At 39.0% G+C, this 20,596-nt stretch overlaps 1 protein-coding gene across 1 annotated transcript in view; it reads left to right on the forward strand.

Moving 5' to 3' along the window:
- Smp_197770 (rab6-interacting protein 2/elks/erc/cast,putative) overlaps positions 1-20,596 on the forward strand; it is a gene marked incomplete at both ends in the record, with an annotated part of 107,045 nt that overhangs the window by 77,174 nt on the left and 9,275 nt on the right. The window contains 3 exons of the mRNA XM_018791213.1: positions 13,105-13,467; positions 15,031-15,144; positions 16,194-16,274. Coding sequence (XP_018645594.1) covers positions 13,105-13,467; positions 15,031-15,144; positions 16,194-16,274 — 558 coding nt within the window. The remainder of the gene's footprint in view (positions 1-13,104; positions 13,468-15,030; positions 15,145-16,193; positions 16,275-20,596) is intronic.

Here is a 20,596-nt window from a genome sequence, read left to right on the forward strand (position 1 = left end):
AGAAAATACAGGAGGTTAAAATTGCACGAATCACTCAAATGAGACATTTCGAGCTTTTCAACAATCAAGTTCACAATGTGTTGTGAACAGTTTATGAAATCGCGCGTGAAGATACGTCGTTCCATAAGCGAGTTGAGATGCAGTGTATCCAATGTCAGCTTTCACTGCATTGCGGATACCTAGCAAGACGAGTGTAAGAGCGTCTGTCCACTGTGAAAAGTTTGAAGCTGATAGTGAAGCTTTAAGTTGTTGATGAAAACGTTCTACCAACCCGTTTGCTTGTGTATGGTAGGCGGTCGTTCGGAAGCGCGTGATTCCTAATAGTGTGGTCAGACAACGGAAAAGTCCAGATTCGAACTGGCGTCCGCGGTCTGTAGTGATGGCTGAAGGGCAGCCGAAATTTACTACTCATCGTTCGACGAAAGCGCGAGCCACTGTTTCAGCAGTAATGTCCTCAATAGGTACTGCTTCTGGCCATCGAGTGAAACGGCCTTCACATGTTAGGAGATATGAGTATCCATTTGAATCGGGTAAGGGTCCTATCGAATCCAGATGGACAAGGTCGAAACGAGCATCAGGGGTTTTGGAAGAGCCTAAGGGACATTTGTTGTGTCTTATGACCTTAGATTTCTGGCAGCTTATACAGGAGCGTGCCCACTCCCTCATGTCTTTATTCATACCAGGCCAGCAAAACCGTTCGACTATAAACTTGATTGATGCACGAACACCTGGATGAGAAAGATTGTGCAACGTATTGAAGACGTTGCGTCGATAATGTTTTGGTACTATTGAAAGACCCCTTCCTGTAGATGTGTCATATAGTAAGGTTTCCTTACCTGTTCCCACCTGCTTAATACTTAGTTTAAGAGTTGTCGAGGATAACTCATGCTGGAGATCAATGTCTTCTTTTTGAGGCTGAGCGAGTTTAAGAAGGTCGATGCCCTGGAAACTGTTCAAGGAACTCATTTGAGACAAAGCGTCTGCGACTACATTGTTCGCTCCAGAAATGTGTTGTATATCTGAAGTAAACTGCGAAATGTAGTCGACTTGTCGAGACTCTCGCGGTGAGTACTTATCTGAAGATGAACTTAAAGAGAAGGTAAGAGGTTTATGGTCGGTAAAAAGCGTGAATTCTCTTCCTTCGATGGAATGTTGGCAATGTCGTACAGCACAGTACAAAGCGATATGTTCCTTAACTGTGGAGAATGCTTTTCGAGTGGTGTCGTCTAGACTAATTGATTTTGCATTTCCACGAAGTTGGTCGGTTAACGGTTTCATAAGAGATGCACATTTAGGTATGAACCGTCTGTAGAAACTTACAAGGCCGTTGAAAGTTCGCAACTGCTTAATCGTGGTCGGTTCTGGGTAATCCAGAATGGACGCCACTTTGCTTCTATGGGGTCGGATGCCTTGAGCATCAATGATGTGTCCTAAGAAGTCTAAAGAGTTTGTTCCGATTCGGCATTTCTGAATGTTGACAGTAATGCCATGCCTTTGGAGTCGTTCGAAAACAATGTCTAGATGCTGGAGATGTGATTCTGTGTTCGAACTTGCTATGAGGCAGTCATCAACATACGCATGTACGAAGTTGAGACCTCGAAAGACGTCGTCAATGAACCTTTGGTAAGTTTGAGCCGCATTTCTTAGACCGAAGGGCATTCGTAGAAATTCTTACAGGCCGAAAGGAGTTATAATGGCGGTTTTAGGAATGTCGTCGGTCGCCATCGGTATTTTGTTGTAAGCCTTAACTAAGTCGATTTTCGAAAAGATAGTCGTACCTTTCAAGGTAGGTCTCTCGTGGTCGAGAGACAGATCGCCTACGTGAAACACATCTACGCAGGGTTTTTGACCGACTACAGTCAGTACGAACTCTAAGATATCGTGTAGGCGTGTGACATAAATCGTCTATGTCAGTCGGGGTCGATTGAGGTTTTTCCTTGACAGAAAAAACCACAGCGCTAGTCGATCTCGTTATTTCTAAGATTCGATCGGCAGATGCAGCGAGTTCATCTACGGATTTGTTTTGAAACGAGACGAGAACTGCCTGCACCTGTTTCGGGGGTTTAGACAAGAAATGTTGTTTGAAAAGGCCATCGTCGAACGTTCGTTGACCTATGACTTCTCTCAACCCTACCACTGAAGATACGTTTAGTATTCTAATATTACAACCTGATACCAGTAGCACCTCCTATATACGAAGCTTTTCCCTGACCAACGGAAATCAGAAGTCAGACGAGAAGAGGTAGGAAAGATATATTTGATACGTTATCAATATATCGAGAAGCGTTTGTTCTAAGCTGGCTAGTGAACGTAGGGGCTGTGTTCCACGCTGAGTCGAAACCTGATCTGGTACGGATGCATAACCGAAAGCCTTCAGGTAAGCAAGTCCATTTAAACAACGTGGTCAGCATCCAATGTCCAACACTCAGAAGGCTATTGATTTTGAGGAATGATTTACAGTTACAACATAAATCATACACCAATGATGACCAGTATGATCGATTTTAGAATGAGAAATTTTACTAGAGGACAGGTTGAAGGGATGCAAGTCGGAGGGTGTAAAAATAGATTTAATAGTGCAAGGGGCGATTTGAAGACAAAATTTAGGTCACAGTGGATTTGATGTTATTCGTAACCGGCAATGTTGAAAATACGTTGACGTTTTAGTCTCAGTTTAGTAGAAAGTGCTTCGAGATGCAAAGAACTACCGTTATTCTGTACATGGAGTGTAAGTGGTTTGCCACGTGCATGAATACTAGAAAACGTAATCAGAAGTAACATGAAGTGGCTTTTGGTGCACTTTCGTCAATCTCAATGAGCGATTTGATCGATGCGACGAAACTAGTTTACTGTCCGTATATGTCCGTCTCAGTGCAGGACACAGTCTACAATGAATCGTGCCAGCCATCTCACTCTCCATCAAGCACTTATGATTATTAGAAGTATTTGGATTAGTGTACGAACTAGGAATCCACGAAATATCACATTCTATATGGACAGAACTAGGAGATCATCGACTTATGTATTGTAATTTGAATTCGAAATCACACAGTCATCAAGTACAAATGGATTAGCAGTTCACCCAAACACATAACACATTCTTCACAAATCCCCTTACAAATTAAAGGTTATTATGACAAGTGATACCAGGTTGTGGACCGATGTTGGAATCCGCGAAGCGGATGAAACCACACACACCCGCCAAAAGCACATTGAAAAAGAATTACTTAGGCGAACATGCATTGTGTCATTTCGAAGGAGCTGAAAGCACATTTTGCGATTAGACATGATAATCAGTGTTTATTGTGACAAAGAAAACAAACCAATTATTAAGTATTGACCATTGAAGACGGTCAATTCCATGACGATCACTAGATGAAATAAAACAGATGCAAGTCACAACACCATCATAAGACGATGGAGAGTTCATGTGTATGCGCATCAGTCGTTATACGTGATCGTGTTGTTTGAACGTGAAGATTGAAGTGCCGACCAAATTAACGCATCCGCTCAAATCACTGTCTAATTTATTCACGTGCTCCATCAGTCACCTGATTTCACGCATCCACACACACGCATTCACTGAGTATCCATCAGTCAGTCCGTCTGTCTACACAAGCCACTAACTAACACAAACCACAACTACTCAACATCTCATTCACCTCCTCACACCACGGATTCATTCATTGTTGTCTCACTACATGCGATATTGATTCTCCCTGAAAAATACAGCTGATTCATTTGTACGTGAAGAGAAACTTGCATCGATTGATTGACTGATTTATTGATTGATTGATCCGATCACTTGGTTTATCAGACGAGTACGTGAGTGAGAATGGAATGTGGTTGGATTATGGTGATTACCGATCACATGCATCGATTGTGTTGAGGGTGGTTGAGAAACGTTGTGAGAGATGGTGAGTATAAATACTGGTAGATGTGGTTAGTGTCTATGTGAGTCGATCCGAGTGTTTGACAGTAGTGAATTTGCAGTGAGCAGTGATGGTACAGTGTGTGCTCTTGTGTTTGTTCGCGCTTCTCAGCATCTACGGTGTTCACGGTGAGTGACGACAATGAATGCAGTGAATGACTGTATTGATTAGAGCATATTTGATTCGCCCAATGTGCGTGCGCATTGCTGTGAACGATTGTTGTGGATGATTGTGGTGTTGGTGCTGGTACTTGTGCTAGTGCTGATGCTTATGTTGATGATGATGGTGTTGGTGTAGTCCTTGTAGACCGATCATGGAACTGGTAGTGTTGGCTGTGTGATTGATTGTTTGTAGTAGGAATAAGAGTTTGTGCAATTGTGATTGAGATTGTGATAATGATTGTGGTTGTGGTTGTGGTTGTGATTGTGATTGTGATTGTGCTAAATATTGGTGAGTGAATAATAATCTCGAAGTGTTGTTGTTCCGATGTTTCAGGTGAGGTTTCAGCTGAGAACGGAATGTGTTTTGGAGTGGGAAAGTATTGTGATGGTGCCGGACATAGGAAGTGTTGTCCACCACACTCGTGCAAGCTGATCAATCCACGAGAAGGAGTGTGTGTCAGAGGACAGTGTTTGCAGTCGAAAGAACAATGTGTAGATAATGTGGATTGCTGCAGTGGACACTGTTTGAATGGACACTGTAGAGACAAGTAACTAGATGTCTACTGCTACACCTGATGTCAAGTTTGTGCTTGACCAGACAGACGACCAGTCAGCTAGCTACACAGTCCACTAACTACACAACCAGTTCTCCATCTTGCTCTTCACACATACACTTTTCAACCACTCACATGTTCAATCATAACTTCCTTCTCTCATAATAAATGTGATTCTTCAAACCAAATCTGACTTCTCCACAGCCTCGAAACACTGTTCGGTTGCGTGCGTGTACACGTGATACACGTGGAACACTGACTCTTGATAATTCGTTCGAAGTGAGTTGCGTTGAACTGATGTGCTGCTCATTTGAGTAAACGATGATTGTTGATCAGTATTATTGATTGTGGTAATGGTAGTATTTTTCATAATAATGATTATAATAGTGCCTCGAAATTATAATCCCAGAATTCATCCCAGTCTTCAGGCATGATCAATTTGTTATAAACTGCTGCATCAGATGTGAGGAACAAACATGTGATATTTTCAGTAATTGTTGAGTAGTTTGTTTATGACATGTATCACGGCAATCCAATGCGTCAGCAGGATTTTTTATTTTTGCTTAAGTGGATAGCCTGATGATATATGAACGGCGCCCAAGTTTATGACATCTAAAATTATAAGTCATGATACAATCAGTTCCAAGAATATGAAGTGTAAATCGTCTCTCAACTGATTCCTGCCTTAATTTATCCTTTATGCGCGCACTACCAAGAATAGACGCCCAGTATTCAAGGAGTGGTCGAACACAAACTTTGTACATTAAAACACGTGATTCATTGGTAGAAAGGTTCCGAGTTATGTGATATCTAAGGCGTTGAGAGTTGGAAATCCGTTCCGTTATCTGTTCTGTAAACGACGAATCGTAGCGGTACCCAAGTCACAAGTCTTCTACTGTGTGTAACCTAGATAACACTTCACCATACATGGTAAGATGTAAGTTGAATGATGTATCACTGAAGCATATCCATCCACATTTAGCCGTATTAGGCACAGGCTGCCATTTTGAGCACCACTGTGCTACCTTGTTAAGCTCCGTGCTGATGTAATATTGAATATTGCTCAGCTCATGTGAAGAGAATGAATACATTACTTTCGGATCATCCGCGTACCAAAGTGGCTTACCCACACAAACACACTCATAAGTATCAATAATAAACACTAGAAAGAGCAAAGGGCCTAAGACACTACCCTGAATTTCCCCACTTCCAACAGGGACACCGCTCGACAATGAAGAGTTGATTTCAACTATTTGATGTCGATTGCTGAGGAAGGAATCAAACCAGGCTAGTAACGGGCTTTCGACCCCATAAGATGTGAGTTTACCTATGAGAAGTTGATGGTTGACCATGTCAAAGGCCTTAGAAATGTCCAGGTATAGCACTAATACTAGATATCCTTTTCAACGAAGAGAGTAGAATATATTAAATTATGCAACAAAGTAGTTTGACTTAAAATAACGTTTATGTGGTCGTCTTAATATAATTAATATCCTTCTTATCACACCTTGTCAGGGTGCGGACACACTGTGACCAGAAGTGCAGGTTAAAGATTGATGAAAATTCATCACCACTTAACTGACAACTACCGTTACTCCAGTTAATGTGTGATCAACTCGAAGTATTTTTTTGCAGTCGAGTGTGTTGATGAGATGATGAGAGAATGTGTGTGTAGTGTTTACCATATTTCATCTGCTTTATCACATATCGTCTACAGAAATATGGGTGATTTTTTTCGTTATTTCTCGTAGATTCTTATTTTCTTTTGCACTTGCCATTTCGTTTGAATTTATCGCTTCCTCTTCGACCTAGATTGATTCCTTTGATCATGTAGTATTTTCAAATGAATTGGAAATTATTTGTTACAATGTTCGTGGTCCTTTTGGAATGTGGCTCCGATATATTGATCAAGTACCCATGGATAAACGTAGGCTGAACTTGATAGATATTCGAGCGAATCCAGAAAGTGATAGATCACATGTCGCATTTCTGATTGATGGATAACCTATTCTGCTACTATATTTAGAAGGGTTAAATAGTTTCAGGAAGCCCAAGGCCATCTAAAATGATATAAATACACAAGATGTTATTTACGTAAAAGCGCCTTCGAGTACAGCGTTTCGCCATATTTCGCGGCTTTCATCTCGTGTTCCAGTTGCCGTGTAGATTTAGTCTCAGGATTACTAGAAGAGCAAAGCAAATACATTGGCCGAACAAAAAAGAGGGCACATGTTAGATATTTTGAACATGTCCCAAAATGCCTTCGAACATGATAAATGATGACTTCAAGCTGTGCAGTGGCATATAAATCCCCGAAACAGATAGTTCTCTAAGTTTCCGACACTGATGTTGACCTTAGTAATTTGACTGGACACAACTACGTAGAGGCACTCGATCGCTCATCCGCACTGTGTGCGACTGAACTATTCATTTATTGTTATCAGAAAGGAGGATAATGTAAATAAGAATAAACTTCATAGGCGAACTAATTAATAGACAGCATAGCGTAGATAGTTACGACATGTTCAAGAAGCCTTAGAACATGAGAAATAATGACTATAAACAGTGCAACTACCAATTGTCTCTTGGATGCAGGACGTCAGGTCGATACGTTGCAATCTATCAAGGTGACTAACAAACGGCCAAGCTCCAGTCTTCTGAAGTTCGCTGAAGCCGTAGCCATTAGCCATTCAAAACATGATATATGTGTTGTGAAGCAGTTGTTTATCAATGTTCATTCGACTTGAAGACAAATATTTCTTACTCACAACAGATCTTCTACAGGAAGTGCGTTCGACAGATATTTCAGTACTAGTCGGGGACTTCAATGCTAAGGTCGGGCGTCTAGGCACAGAATGGAGTGGTCTAGGTGGCCAATGTGGATTTGTTGGTTGCAGGACAGATAACAGGGATCATCTACTGCAACAGTGCACAGATCACAACCTCATTCTGACTAGCACTAACGTGCGGCACGTCCCGCTTATAAGCACTGGGTTTCTTCAGGCTCCTTACAACTCATCGTAGCCCGTCCGTCTACTCCGAGTGACTGTGAGTTTGACCACAAACGACGACTGTTGCGTAATGAACTCATGGAAGGCCTGTGTGAGGACCGAGAAGCCTAGTGGTCTGAGCGTGCCAATGAGTTGGAAGCATCAGCTGCATCTGGTAACTGCCGGAATCTTTTTCAACTCATCCGAGTCAGTTAGAGAGTACTCCAACATCATGGAATGATATGCAACCAGTTCCCTTTATGAAATAAAACAAAGCCAGAACGAATGTGATGCAGAATAATATGAATTCATCATAGTTCATGGTTTCTCGTCACCTGCTTACAATTAAATGCGTATTGGAATTTTACGAACCCTTTTTGATCGCGCATGTAAAATCTTCTGAAAGGAATACCTGGAAGAAGAAATTGCTCCTATCACTGAGTGCCTACTTGAAAATGCATATCCGATGGAATTCATACATAAATATGCAAACACCGATCCTCGGGTAAAGTATGATGGAGTGGAAAAGAGAACTGGCCTCTTATACTTACGCTTGAAAGGAGATGAAATTACTGGAATATATAATCTCAGAATTAATTCCGCGTTACAGTAATATACTCAGCAGCAAAACTGACGATGGTATGGAGAACGAAGTGCTCACTCAAACAAACTAAAGTTGACAGGTCCTCTTCTCTCAGTAGCTACAACTGCATTTACCAAATTACATGCACGTGCCAAAGCACACACATTAGAAGAACCGAGAGAAGAGTACATGTTCGCATTTCCGAGCATCTGTGTATTCAAAACGAGACAGTGATATACTCATTACTACCCTGGTAATCCAATTGTTTGTATTTGTTGTTGTTTCTTTTTCGTTATTAGTTTATCTTCATTAACATATAGTTTGTGATATAATAATAATAATAATTTATTCTCAAATAACATTGTTACATGAGGCATGCCAGTTTACAGGCAAGATCAAATTGTTAAAGAAGTTACAATTTTCACTGTTGAAAATTACTCAGCTGGGTTGATATTTCATAAGATACGAATGTAAATGGATTTCATAAGGAACATGTCAATATCAATATCAGATCAGTCATTCTCCATAGAGTCAAGGAGAGTGACAGCTTAGAACCGAAAGCTCGTTTTGAGCATGACATTGTGTTGATAAAACAACTACTCAACCAAGTTATTCCCAAAAACATCCCCGGAGTCACCTTGCTAAAGGTGTATAGACTAGGAAATCTAGCGCATCTGAAACCAAATCAGTCTAGACTACTTAAAGTCGTTTTCAAATCCCCGAACGAACGCGACTTAATCTTAGAAAATGGACATAAATTAAAGGGTTCAGGAGTTTTTCTCCGTAAGGACTTACCGTTGGCGGACCGTGTTAAAAGACGGGAAGCCGAAAAGGAACTACAGCTCAGATTAGACGCTGGCGAAAAAGACCTGAAAATTGTAAATTTTCGGGTTGTGAGGCTTCGACAGAGGATGATGCCGAAGCCACTCTGGGTGAAGCACGAGGCCACCTAAATAGGCTTCGGATCTGTTATACCAACGCCCGGAGCTTACTATATAAGCTACCGGAACTAGGTGTACAGATTGACTCAACTAGGCCAGACATAATCGCAGTCACAGAAACATGGCTGACGCCATCTATAGATAGTAGGGAACTTGATTTCGAGGGTTTTACATTAGTAAGGGCCGACAGAACACAAACGCGTAAAGGAGGGGGAGTAGCTCTATTCATTAGGAATGCTATCCCATTCACCATTATCGACAGTGTATCCCACGAGAGTGGGACGTATGAATTAGTTAGCTGCCGCCTGAAATGCAGGGGACAAGAGTTGCTACTTAGTTTGATCTATCGCAGTCCAAGCTGTGAGGCAAACGAGGTCCTGCTAAGCAGTCTCAACACTTTATCACGAAGTGATCGATGTCTAATCCTAGGGGACTTCAATGCACCCATGGTGGACTGGGGAAATCTGCGGACTGAATCGTCAGCAAATTCCTTCGAACAGGAACTAGTTGATGCGGTAATCACATGTGCCCTAGTGCAACACGTGAAGGAAGCAACGAGGTACTACCCGGGTTCTGCATCATCCTTACTAGATCTTATATTGACTCATTATGAGGATGATGTTGCAAACCTGGATTACATGCCACCCCTAGGCAAAAGTGATCATGCAGTTTTAAGCTTTGACTTCCATATAACTGTCGATCACGAGCACGCCTCAGCTCAATCCAGACCTAACGTCTGGAAAGCAAACATAGCAGACATCATGAAATCAGCATCATTAGTAGATTGGAAATTAGATCCAGAGTCATCAATCGAAACGGCTTGGGACGTATTCCGGAATTTATACTTAGAAGTTACCGCCCCCCACATCCCTTGGACTACACCTAAGAGACCGAGAAACTCCCCACCGTGGTTCAGTAGGGAGGTTCGCATCCTTCCCCGTAAGAGAAGGAAAATGTGGGACAGATTTAGGTTACTGGGGACTGACGAGGCAAAATCTCAGTATCAAAAGGCTCGAAATACCTGTGCCTCAACCCTCCGTAAGGCCAGAAAGCTGTACGAAGAGAAAATCGTTAGGGAATCCATAGAATGCCCTAAACGCTTGTATTCGTATATAAACCAAAGGACAAAAAGAAGAAGAAATGTTCCTTCACTATGGGGAGACAGTACTGCCACATCACTAGTGGAGGACGACTTTGGCAAAGCTCAAGTATTCTCTAAATACTTTAGCGATGCATATACATCATATACCATACTCTTTCGAATATCATATTCAAAAGACAAGGAGATAGGAAAGCGATAAAGGTTTCAATAATTACTATATGTAATCACAGACACAAAACAATCAACGTAAGATTACTAAAGCGGTTATTTGGAGGTGATAAAGGAGCATCTCAAATGAGCACTATTCCCCATTTTGACTAAAGCTATCAGTTCTATTCATGAATAAATAAAGATTTTTTTGTTTTTAAACAATATGATAGTTTGACGGTTAATCTGTTGTCCTTTTTTTCCACAAAAGACTCAACAACAAGCAGAAGAATTAAAACGTTGTCAACAATTAGAATTTGAATGTAATCAATTACGTAATGAAATAAAGGCTAGTCATAATGAAGTGAGTTACTTTATTGTAGTTATCTACATTTAGATTCACTTAGTATTGCTTGTTTGAATCTTCCCATTGATGTTTTTAGGACTGCAACTGGTCAGTCTCTAATTGTCATATGTGCATACTGTGCGTATTGCCTCGATATAGCCTTACTTCACAAGCATTATAAGCAAAGATGGACAGTGTCTAGCAGTAGAATCCAGGACGCTCGTTTCGTCGTATTTGGGGCTCGTTAACTGAATGTACCTGTACCTCAGAGTTGATACCCACTCTGAGACTCGAACCCAGTACCGTTCGCTTCAAGAGCCAACGCCTTATCCATCCAGCTACTGAGTCCTGATAGCCACTTGCTTGTGCAACGCAATGGCGTTTGAAGCGAAAGGTACTGGGTTCGAGTCCCAAAGTGAACATCAACTCTGAGATGCAGGTGCATAAAGCTAACGAGTCCCAAATAGGACGAAACGCGCGTCAAACTGGATTCCACTGCTATCCACTATCCATCTTTGCTTATCTACATTTAGTTTTATCAAATTTACATTATACTTGTGTATTTCTCATGATATTTACTATGTGTTTGAATATATAAGCAGAATTATCATTAGAGTAATACTGATGGTGAGATTCAGTTCTTTAAAATTTACGAATGATAATAAGCGTTAAGTTCAATCCCAGATCTTCAGCAACATTTCATAAAAGATAGATGAATAAAGAGTATCATATTTCGATTCCGAATATATTTATGGTTGAAAATAACTATAAATTCACTTGGTATTGTTTACTTACGTCTTCCTATTGATTTTTAAAACTGCAATTGATCAGTCTCTTATTGGCATATGTACATACTGTGTGTGCGTGTGTGAGTGAACATCAACTCCAAGATTCAGGTACATCCAGGTGGCGAGTCTCAAATAAGAGGAAACGCGCGACTTGGATTCTACTTCTGACCACTATCTATCTTTCTTTATAACATGAGGGTTTATAATTCCTCTTAATTGTTCAATCCAAACTTTACTTCTGCCTGGTGGTCACGTCAATGTTGATATCATAAACAGTACGATTCTAAGAAAATCTTACCAATAATTGTTTTCGACGAAATAGGTTTAATCTGAAATTGTGGCTAAATGAACGAAATAAATTGAATTTAATATTACTTGAGTAAAGTATAGAACAAACATTTCAGTGAACAAAACATACTTGACGATTTCATTATCAAACAATGTACAGTTGATATCAGAAGGGGATTTCGTGGAGATTTTTGTAATTTTATAGATGAGATCATGAATCAATTAAAGCTAGACCACCATGGAAAACCTGGAAACACTGGACGGCCGTTTCGTCCTATTGTGGGACTCTTCAGCAGTGCAATTGATATGAACACATTAGTATTTTAAGTCGTAGGTATTGATCTCGTAAGTAGAGTTCTTACTAGTGAGTAAAGTAATTGTATAGGTGTTGAGTGATTGAAAGTGGTCTGCAAAAAGGCCACGAAAAAAGTTGAGACACTATATAAATTCTAAAGAGGACTAAATATTGCAAGAGCTAAGGTCAGACTTTATCATTTCCAACCCTCTGTTACAATATTATCCAAATAGCGAAGTTTTGTGACTATGGGTTTGTCATAGTTACATACCAGTAACTTGTGCTTTAACAGAAATATTTGTAGAAACTTAAAATCCCAAAGTCCATTTAACCACATAATTTGCGTGAAGATTAGTAAACTACTTAAAACAGAAACGTAGTTTGCATTATATTTATTTATTTATACACATACAAAGGGGTACCAGATACATATGTGCCCCACAAATCAAATGAGATTTGTGTTAGGGCTGTGATACTGTTCAGGTGCCCAAACTGAAGCAAGTGCTTTTCTTAGGGGCCACACCCAGAGCCTTTGACCCAAACGTCTGATCCACAAGGCAGTGGAGCATCTTAAGGAGATGCATTTCCATGGTAGCCGGTGACCAACAATTGGTTCATACGTCATTCGTTCCTTCGGGATACTGGATCCCATATGCACCATTGGTTTGGAATTAAGATTTTCCAACTCCATTAGGTGGACTTTCCGTGTCCACCAACCCGGTTAAAGCGCCGGACATTTGTTTTTCGTTCTCTCGATTTCGTAAACAACAGTAATGCCACTGTGAGAAGGCAGTGAGTAGGACTTCCCTGGGAGATGCTATACTACGCATGGCCATGTGAGAGTATTTCGAGAGAGAGATCTAACTCTCCTCACTCTCGGCCATATCAGGTCATTGGGGGGGGCAGTTTGTATCATGAAATATATATAATTTCGGTTTCATTTCACTAATCACCTTTTGTGTATAATTGTTTATCAGGTACAACATTTACAATTACAATTAGATCAATTGAATAGAGAATATCAAAATCAAGGAAGAAGAATGGAACAAATGACTATTGAATTAAGTACAACACAATCGAATACAAATCAAATAAAACAAGAATTACAATTAACTAAAGAACGTAATAAAGAACTTGAAACAAAAATTACTGATACTCATCAAACAATTAGAGAATCAGAAACGGAAACATTGAATATATTACGTGCAGAATTAAAAGATTCTCAAATGATTAAACAGCGACTTGAAGAACAATTAAATTCGTTACAAGAAGATTTAAGGCAAACTCAGCAAGAATTAGATGAAAAAACTAGAGCTTTAGATATATTGGAAAATACTCATGTAAGTTTTGAGGTCTTATAGAGTTCTTCAATGAATTTAATGAACTTACTTACGCTAACCGCATGTCCAACCCTCTTACTTTGCCTGGGCTTGGGACCGGCAGTATCCCCAAAGGAGCTACAGGTGGAGTTACGTATACTATAGAAAACTAAAATATTTTGGATCCGAAGGGGTTTTTGCAGATTTTTAGTAATTTTGCAGTTGAATTCATTAGTCAATTGAAGCTAGATCACCATAGAAAACCTGGAAACACTGGATGGCCGTTTCGTCCTATTATGGGACTCCTCAGCAGTGCGCATCCACGATTCTGTCTGGCGAGACTCGAACCAAGGACCTATCAGTCTCGCGCGAGAGCGTTTAACCTCTAGACCATTGAGCCGGCATCCAAATGAAGTTAAAGGTGTTTATTATCCGTTATGCTACTAAAAGGTTAAGGAATATTATGCCGATTAGTTACATAATTGATGCACTCGATTATAAACCGACATGTTATATAATCGTCTATTTTTGAAGTAGTGTACATAATTAATCCTTAAATAAGCTATGAATTACTATAAAGATGTTTCTAAGTGGATTGTGGATTGTTTTATATTATTGTAGATTCCTGTTGTCAGAGAATCTACTCAGGTCACAACAATCGTTTATCTGAAATAGAACAATTTAAGAGTGTTCATAAAATGTGACAATACTGCCTAATGGTTTTATAGGTACAAAACTTTACTTACTTACTTACGCCTGTTACCCCTCGTCGAGGAGCATAGGCCACTCACCAGCATTCTCCATTCAACTCTGTCCTGAGCCTTCCTTTCCAGTTCTTTACAGTTTCTATTCATCCTTTTCATATCTTCTTCTATTTCCCGGCGTAATGAGTTCGTTGGCTTTCCTCTTTTCCGTTTCCCTCCCGGATTCCAAGTTAGGGATTGCCTTGTAATGTACATTGGTGATTTCCTTAATGTATGTGCGATTCACTTACAACGTCTTTTCCTAATTTCCTCTTCAGATGGAAGCTGGTTTGTCCTCTCCCATAGCAGGCTGTTGCTGATAGTATCCGGCCAATGGATGTTGAGTATTTTGTGTAGACAACTGTTTATAAATACTTGTGCCTTTTTGATGATGGTCGTAGTAGTTATCCACGTTTCAGCTCCGTACTACAAAACTTTAACAGAATATTAATAACCTGAAAGCTTTCTCATGATCTTGAATAATGATCGATTTCCGAATTCGGTGGTAGGAACATATTCGGTTTGAAGTCAGAAACATGAAGATTATTATAGTAAAGCCAACTGATTAACCTGATTTAGTAAGATCACACAGAAAATAAATGGGACTTTTATTGTATGGAAAGTCACGGAGCACTGGACAGCTGTCTAATCCATACAGAGCATTCATCTTGTTGACAAACTCGTTACCTTTTGACCAATGCTCTATTTTCATTGGTGTCACATGTTTCATTCCTAACGTGACTAGATTCTCTTAATTAAGACCTCAATAGTTGTTCAGTGCATGTTAAATAACCTCTACAAGTCTTCTATGATAATAAGATCTTTATAACTTCTATTTCAGCTTCGAAATCAATCTGAAGAAATAATCAGTTTGCAGAAAGAGTTAAACAATGCACGTATGCAAATTGAAGAGCTTGGAGGTCCTATAGAACCGGGTTCCAAATTGAGAGGATCAGTGAGTTTTTAGAAATTTATAACAAGCATAAGATAGATGATTAACAACACTGAATGAATTTTAAAACCGCAATCTTACAGATTATATATATATATATCAGTAGCCTTATATCTGATTTCAGTTAGGTCGTATGCTGATTGTTATCGAAATATACATCCCGGCTACCCTTGTACATAATCATCGACTTAATTCGAGTTAGAGAATAATAGAATAAAATGAGACGATACGTATACTTCATATAATCATTGATTTAGGCAGACAATCAGAGGAACGAAGTGGAGGAAGCAAAGCAGGACGAAACAAAGAGAGACGCGTAGAGGAGAAGGCGAGTGATCCAGTTCGCTTCGAAGAAGTGTGACTCAATATTTATCCACAGTCCTCCGCTCTACCAACTGAGCTATCGCCGGATCATTATTTATAGTCAGGTAAAAATAAGTTACTGAGATGTAATGAATAGGGTGAGCAATTCACATACATACGATCATGGAGCGCGAATATCATTGTCAGTAGAAAGCATCATTTCATTTATTTATGCGAGGGCTGTGATACTGTCCGGGCGCCCAGACTGAAGCAGGTGGTTTTCTTAAGGGACCACGCCCGGAGCCTTTGACCTAAAGGTTGTGAGGAGATGTAGTCCCATTTTAGCTGTTTACCAACGATTGATTCATACACCATTTGTTCCCTCAGGATACTGGAGCTCATGTGCACCATTGGTTTTGAATCAAGGTTTTCCAACTATCCTAGGTGTAGTTTCCGTGTCAACCGACCCGGTTAAAGCGCAGGATATTCGCTTTTCATCCTCTCAATTTCGTAAACAACACCCGTGATGTGAGAAGGCAGTGAGTAAGACTTTCCTGTCAGTGGTTGTATGCACGTGGCCATGTGAGAGCATTTCCAGAGGAAGGGTGGCCCCTCCCCACTCTTGGCCGTACCAGGGCATTTGGGCGCTAACCTTCACTCTTAGTTGTATACAGTTATACTGTACAATAATGACAATTTCATTCTATCTTTAAATATACTGTTTCTATATTTTCTTTCTATTGAAATAGCCTTTAAAAATAGAGATTGATACACTAAAAAAAGAAATTAATAAACGTGAAGATGCACTTAATCGTTTAGAAAGAGAATGTGTAAGTTATATTCTCATTATCATTTGTGTCAAATGTTTGTTTTATAACGTTGATGATTATGTGTTTGTTATAAAGGTAGGATACTTGTTATAACGCTACGGTTTCTTGTTATAACAGTCCTTTCACTTTTTACACGTTTGTTAGGACATTAATTTACCTTAGACGAATATCTACACTAGATTTCCACCCAGTGTCTATTCTACAGGACTTCAACACAACTCAGATCAAGAACACGAGATTAGCCTGACTAGAACGTCATTATATTTCCACATCAAAATCCGACACAATCCAACAATAAGGAACAGTCAATCAATAACAGTCAATACATAATAAGGATAAGGGAATATATATAACACATATAACACTGTCATTCTATATAATGTCTGACTCAGCAAAACAACCAATCATTGTCATTCTCGCCTACACATCAGTCTTCCTTGTTGTTGTTGTTGTTTTCGTCGTCGTTGTTGTTGTTGTTGTTGAAGAAGAAGAAGAAGAAGGAAGTTGCCGGTGATCGAACCTTTATAATTGAAACTTATGTTTTTTAACAATGAAAGTTTTCCTTTTCAGTATCTTTATCATCTTTGAAATGGTTTGATGGCTAATTAGCATGAATGTTAGTAGCTTATATTAACTGACGAAATAGATTTGAAAAGCGAGTCATTGTACTGACTCGAAGATCTAGAGGAATATTGAAATCTACATATATAAAGATATAGTAATAATAATAGTATTATTATTAATTACTGGCTCTATTAAACATAATAACATAGTACTTTGACGAGTTTCCTTTCCTTATTCCTGATATGCTTGAACTAATTCGATTTTCTCGGTAAACGAACGAAGGTCAAAGACACAGTGACACGACAGGCTAATCTAATCTGTTGTCCGAGGCCCCTCTAAGTAGAGGAAGAAGGCCAAGGCGAAGTAGGGGAACATATATTCCGTAAGCAGCCGAGTACAAGCAAAACATAAGGGGAAAACCTCAAACGTATATATACAGCGATAAATTGTCCTTGAGCAGCATTACAATATAGCACACTCAAAGATACAACGGACCAATAGCATTTAAGATATTTTACAAGTGGGAAATTCGACTCGAAGGTGAAAAGAGCGCTTTTGGCGCGAAAACAAAGAAAATAAATTTTCAAAATAAAATTACAAAATTAAGCCATTCACCAAGTAAGTTCATGGGGATTTGACATCCCCAACAATTTCTTAATCAATACTGACGATAAATATGGAAATCTTGTAACGATATTGATCAATTGTCTTGTAAATCATTTAGCCAGGATACTTGAATTGCAATTACACCACAATTATGATATATGTTTAGACTTGGTAGGAATTGAAGACAATCCGTCTTGCCAGTTAAATGTTAGAAGTTCGCCTGTAGTTCTTCAAGGGATACTGCAACTCCTAAGCCAGGGTAAAAAAGGAGGGTTGGGTATGGGGTCATAAACCCCATCCTATAGAAAACAACCTTGAGGGAAAAAAATCTAATCAGAGTAAATAATTTAAACCATTTAAACTCTGCCCTCCGAGTTGAAGGTAGAAATATGATGCCTTATGGTAAAAGCTGACATTCTTTGAAAGTCACTAGGCCGATGACCCTTCTAATAAGCAGAGCAACAGTTAATATAGGTACCTGGAATGTCCGAAGAATGTGGATGACAGGGAGGACCAGTCAAATAACCACGGAAGTATTTCAAAATCTATATCAAATGAAGATAATTTAATCAAACAATTGATTTATTTGAAAGCATTTCATCTGTATAGTGTAACCTTTAGTCAGTGACTAGTTGAATTCTGACATGCCATGGGGTGAAATAATCGTCATCAATCATATTGAAACCTGAACTAATGTATTTTTGAAGATTTAAGATATTCAATAATTGATCTTACCTTGTTAATACTATTATATCTGTCACTGTTACATCTAAATGATGTTTAGCTTACTTGTGCTTGGTACTGGGGATTCCAAATCTGACGATACATAGTAGAAACACTGATATGGATTTATTTAATTTACTTACGCCTGTTACCCCTCGTGGAGGAGCATAGGCCGCCCACCAGCACTCTCCATCCAAGTTTGTACTGGGCAATCCTTTCCAGCTCTTTCCAGTTAACATTCATCCTTTTCATATCTGCTTCTGTTTCTTGGCGTAATGTGTTATTTGGCCTTCCACTTTTCCGATTCCCTTCACGATTCCAAGTTAGGGCTTGGCTCGTGATGCAGTTTGTTGATTTCCTTAATGTATGTCCTATCCACTTCCAATGTCTTTTCCTAATTTCCTCTTCATTTGGAAGCTAGTTTTTCCTCTCCCATAAAACGTTGTTTCTGATAGTATCCGACCAGTGAACTTTAAGTATTTTGCGTAGACAACTAATCGTAAATACCTGTACCTTCTTGATGATGGTTGTAGTAGTTCTCCACGTTTTAGCTCCGTACAATAGAACTGTCTTGACGTTCGTATTGAGGATTCTCACTTTGATATTAGTTGACAGTTTTGAGATCCATATGTTTTCCAATTGTAGTAATGCTGCCCTTGCTTTGCCAATCATCTCCTCTACGTCTGCATCAAATCCTCCTTGTTCATCGATAATGCCTAACCGGACACCTGAAAGTTTCCACCTCTTCCAGAGTTTCTCCATCAAATATGATTGAGTTGGTGTTCTCCGTGTTGTATTTGAGGATGTTGCTTTTTCCTTTGTGTATGTTGAGGCCTATTGATTCAGAGGCTGATGCTACATTTGTTGTTTTCGTTTGTATTTGTTCGTGTGTATGAGATAGGAGGGCTAGATCATCTGTGAAGGGATTTATTTAAGTCCGTACATAAATCAAACCAATATCTGAATTCATTACTTTTTATTTGACTTATCAACAGTCAGATCAACATTTAGATTTGTGTCATTTAAATCAAACAGTATTTAACATCGATTAAATTGCTGTGTAAACACATATTTGCTATATCACACTGACATAATTTTGCTTTTTGAATTATGTCGGCGAGACTATAATTTATGGACGAACCAATCAGAAGCGTTTGAGGGATTTCAAGGTCATTGCGCCTATTTCAGTACCTGATGCTCTTATATGATCGGTTCACAGAGAATTTTAGAGAAGACTTGACAATTGAGCAGCTACAACAAATGAAACTACTAAGAAGTTGCTGTATTTGTAATTACGAGTAATAAATGACTTGTAGACCTTGTGCAGACTACCATGATGTTGTACTTCAATGTAATATATGTTGAAGGAATACGTTTGCTACAATAGGAAGCTTTATCGCTCGATCCAGATTGAGACTAAAGCATATTATAATAATTGCCGCCAACTGTATAATAAAAGCACCAGTATTATTGGCTGCGATATTTGCAGATGTTACTGCAGCTTCGACTGTGCATAATAAAAATGTCCATAATAAAAATGCTAAACATACACAACCGGAGTACACACAAACAATAATGAAGCTATATGGTCGAGGCTGAGAGGGTTTTTGTGACCTTATCATGGTTCCAGAGACCAACTATTATGGAGCCGTATGGATGAGTTTCTCTACCTTATGCATTAAGATTTTAGAACCTTTGAACCTTTTTCTAACCTTGACAAGTTTTTGGATCATATAAAAGCAGTGTATTCGCTTTAATTATTTGGTTCTGTATAATATATTTTTACTCTATGCTGACTGTTTACTGATTGGCTAACATTTCTCAAGGTCACTTAAGACTCGTTCAAAGGTTGTCCATACATTAAAAGCCTCGCCATTATGTCATCTACTTCGGTAAAACAAAACCTTCATCTTGATTAAATCCTAGTGTTTGAAAATACTTGAACTCTTTCGATGTGCTTCTGGTTGAATACAATTTGTATATCCATAATCCAGTGTGCATTACCAATAGCACTACTTAATTTAAACTCCCTCTTGAAGTAACAAAGAAATGATCTCTCATTATTACCCTTTTATGCCAACATACATTGCATAGGAATATCATTATATTGTGCTTTTAGCTATTCTTACATTTCTTCACGTGCTCAGTTATGATAAGCTCATGGAAATTCGCCACAACGTGAGTTAGCATGACTCTGTATTATTATTATTATTATTGAGTAACATTTAAATCCCTTCCTGGACTTTGATTGGTTCGTCTTCATGATGATTATCTATGGTATGTATATATGATGCATTCATAAAATAGAACTTTCCATTATTACGCTATACAGTATGCTTATTGAATGACAAGGCATTGAGTGCATGCTACGTACTAGTTACAACTTAACTCAATACTTAAGCTGTTCAAATGAATTTACTTTATTTTAC

The sequence above is a fragment of the Schistosoma mansoni genome, assembly GCF_000237925.1.
Source record: "Schistosoma mansoni, WGS project CABG00000000 data, chromosome 3 unplaced supercontig 0174, strain Puerto Rico, whole genome shotgun sequence".
Lineage (NCBI taxonomy): Eukaryota > Metazoa > Platyhelminthes > Trematoda > Strigeidida > Schistosomatidae > Schistosoma > Schistosoma mansoni.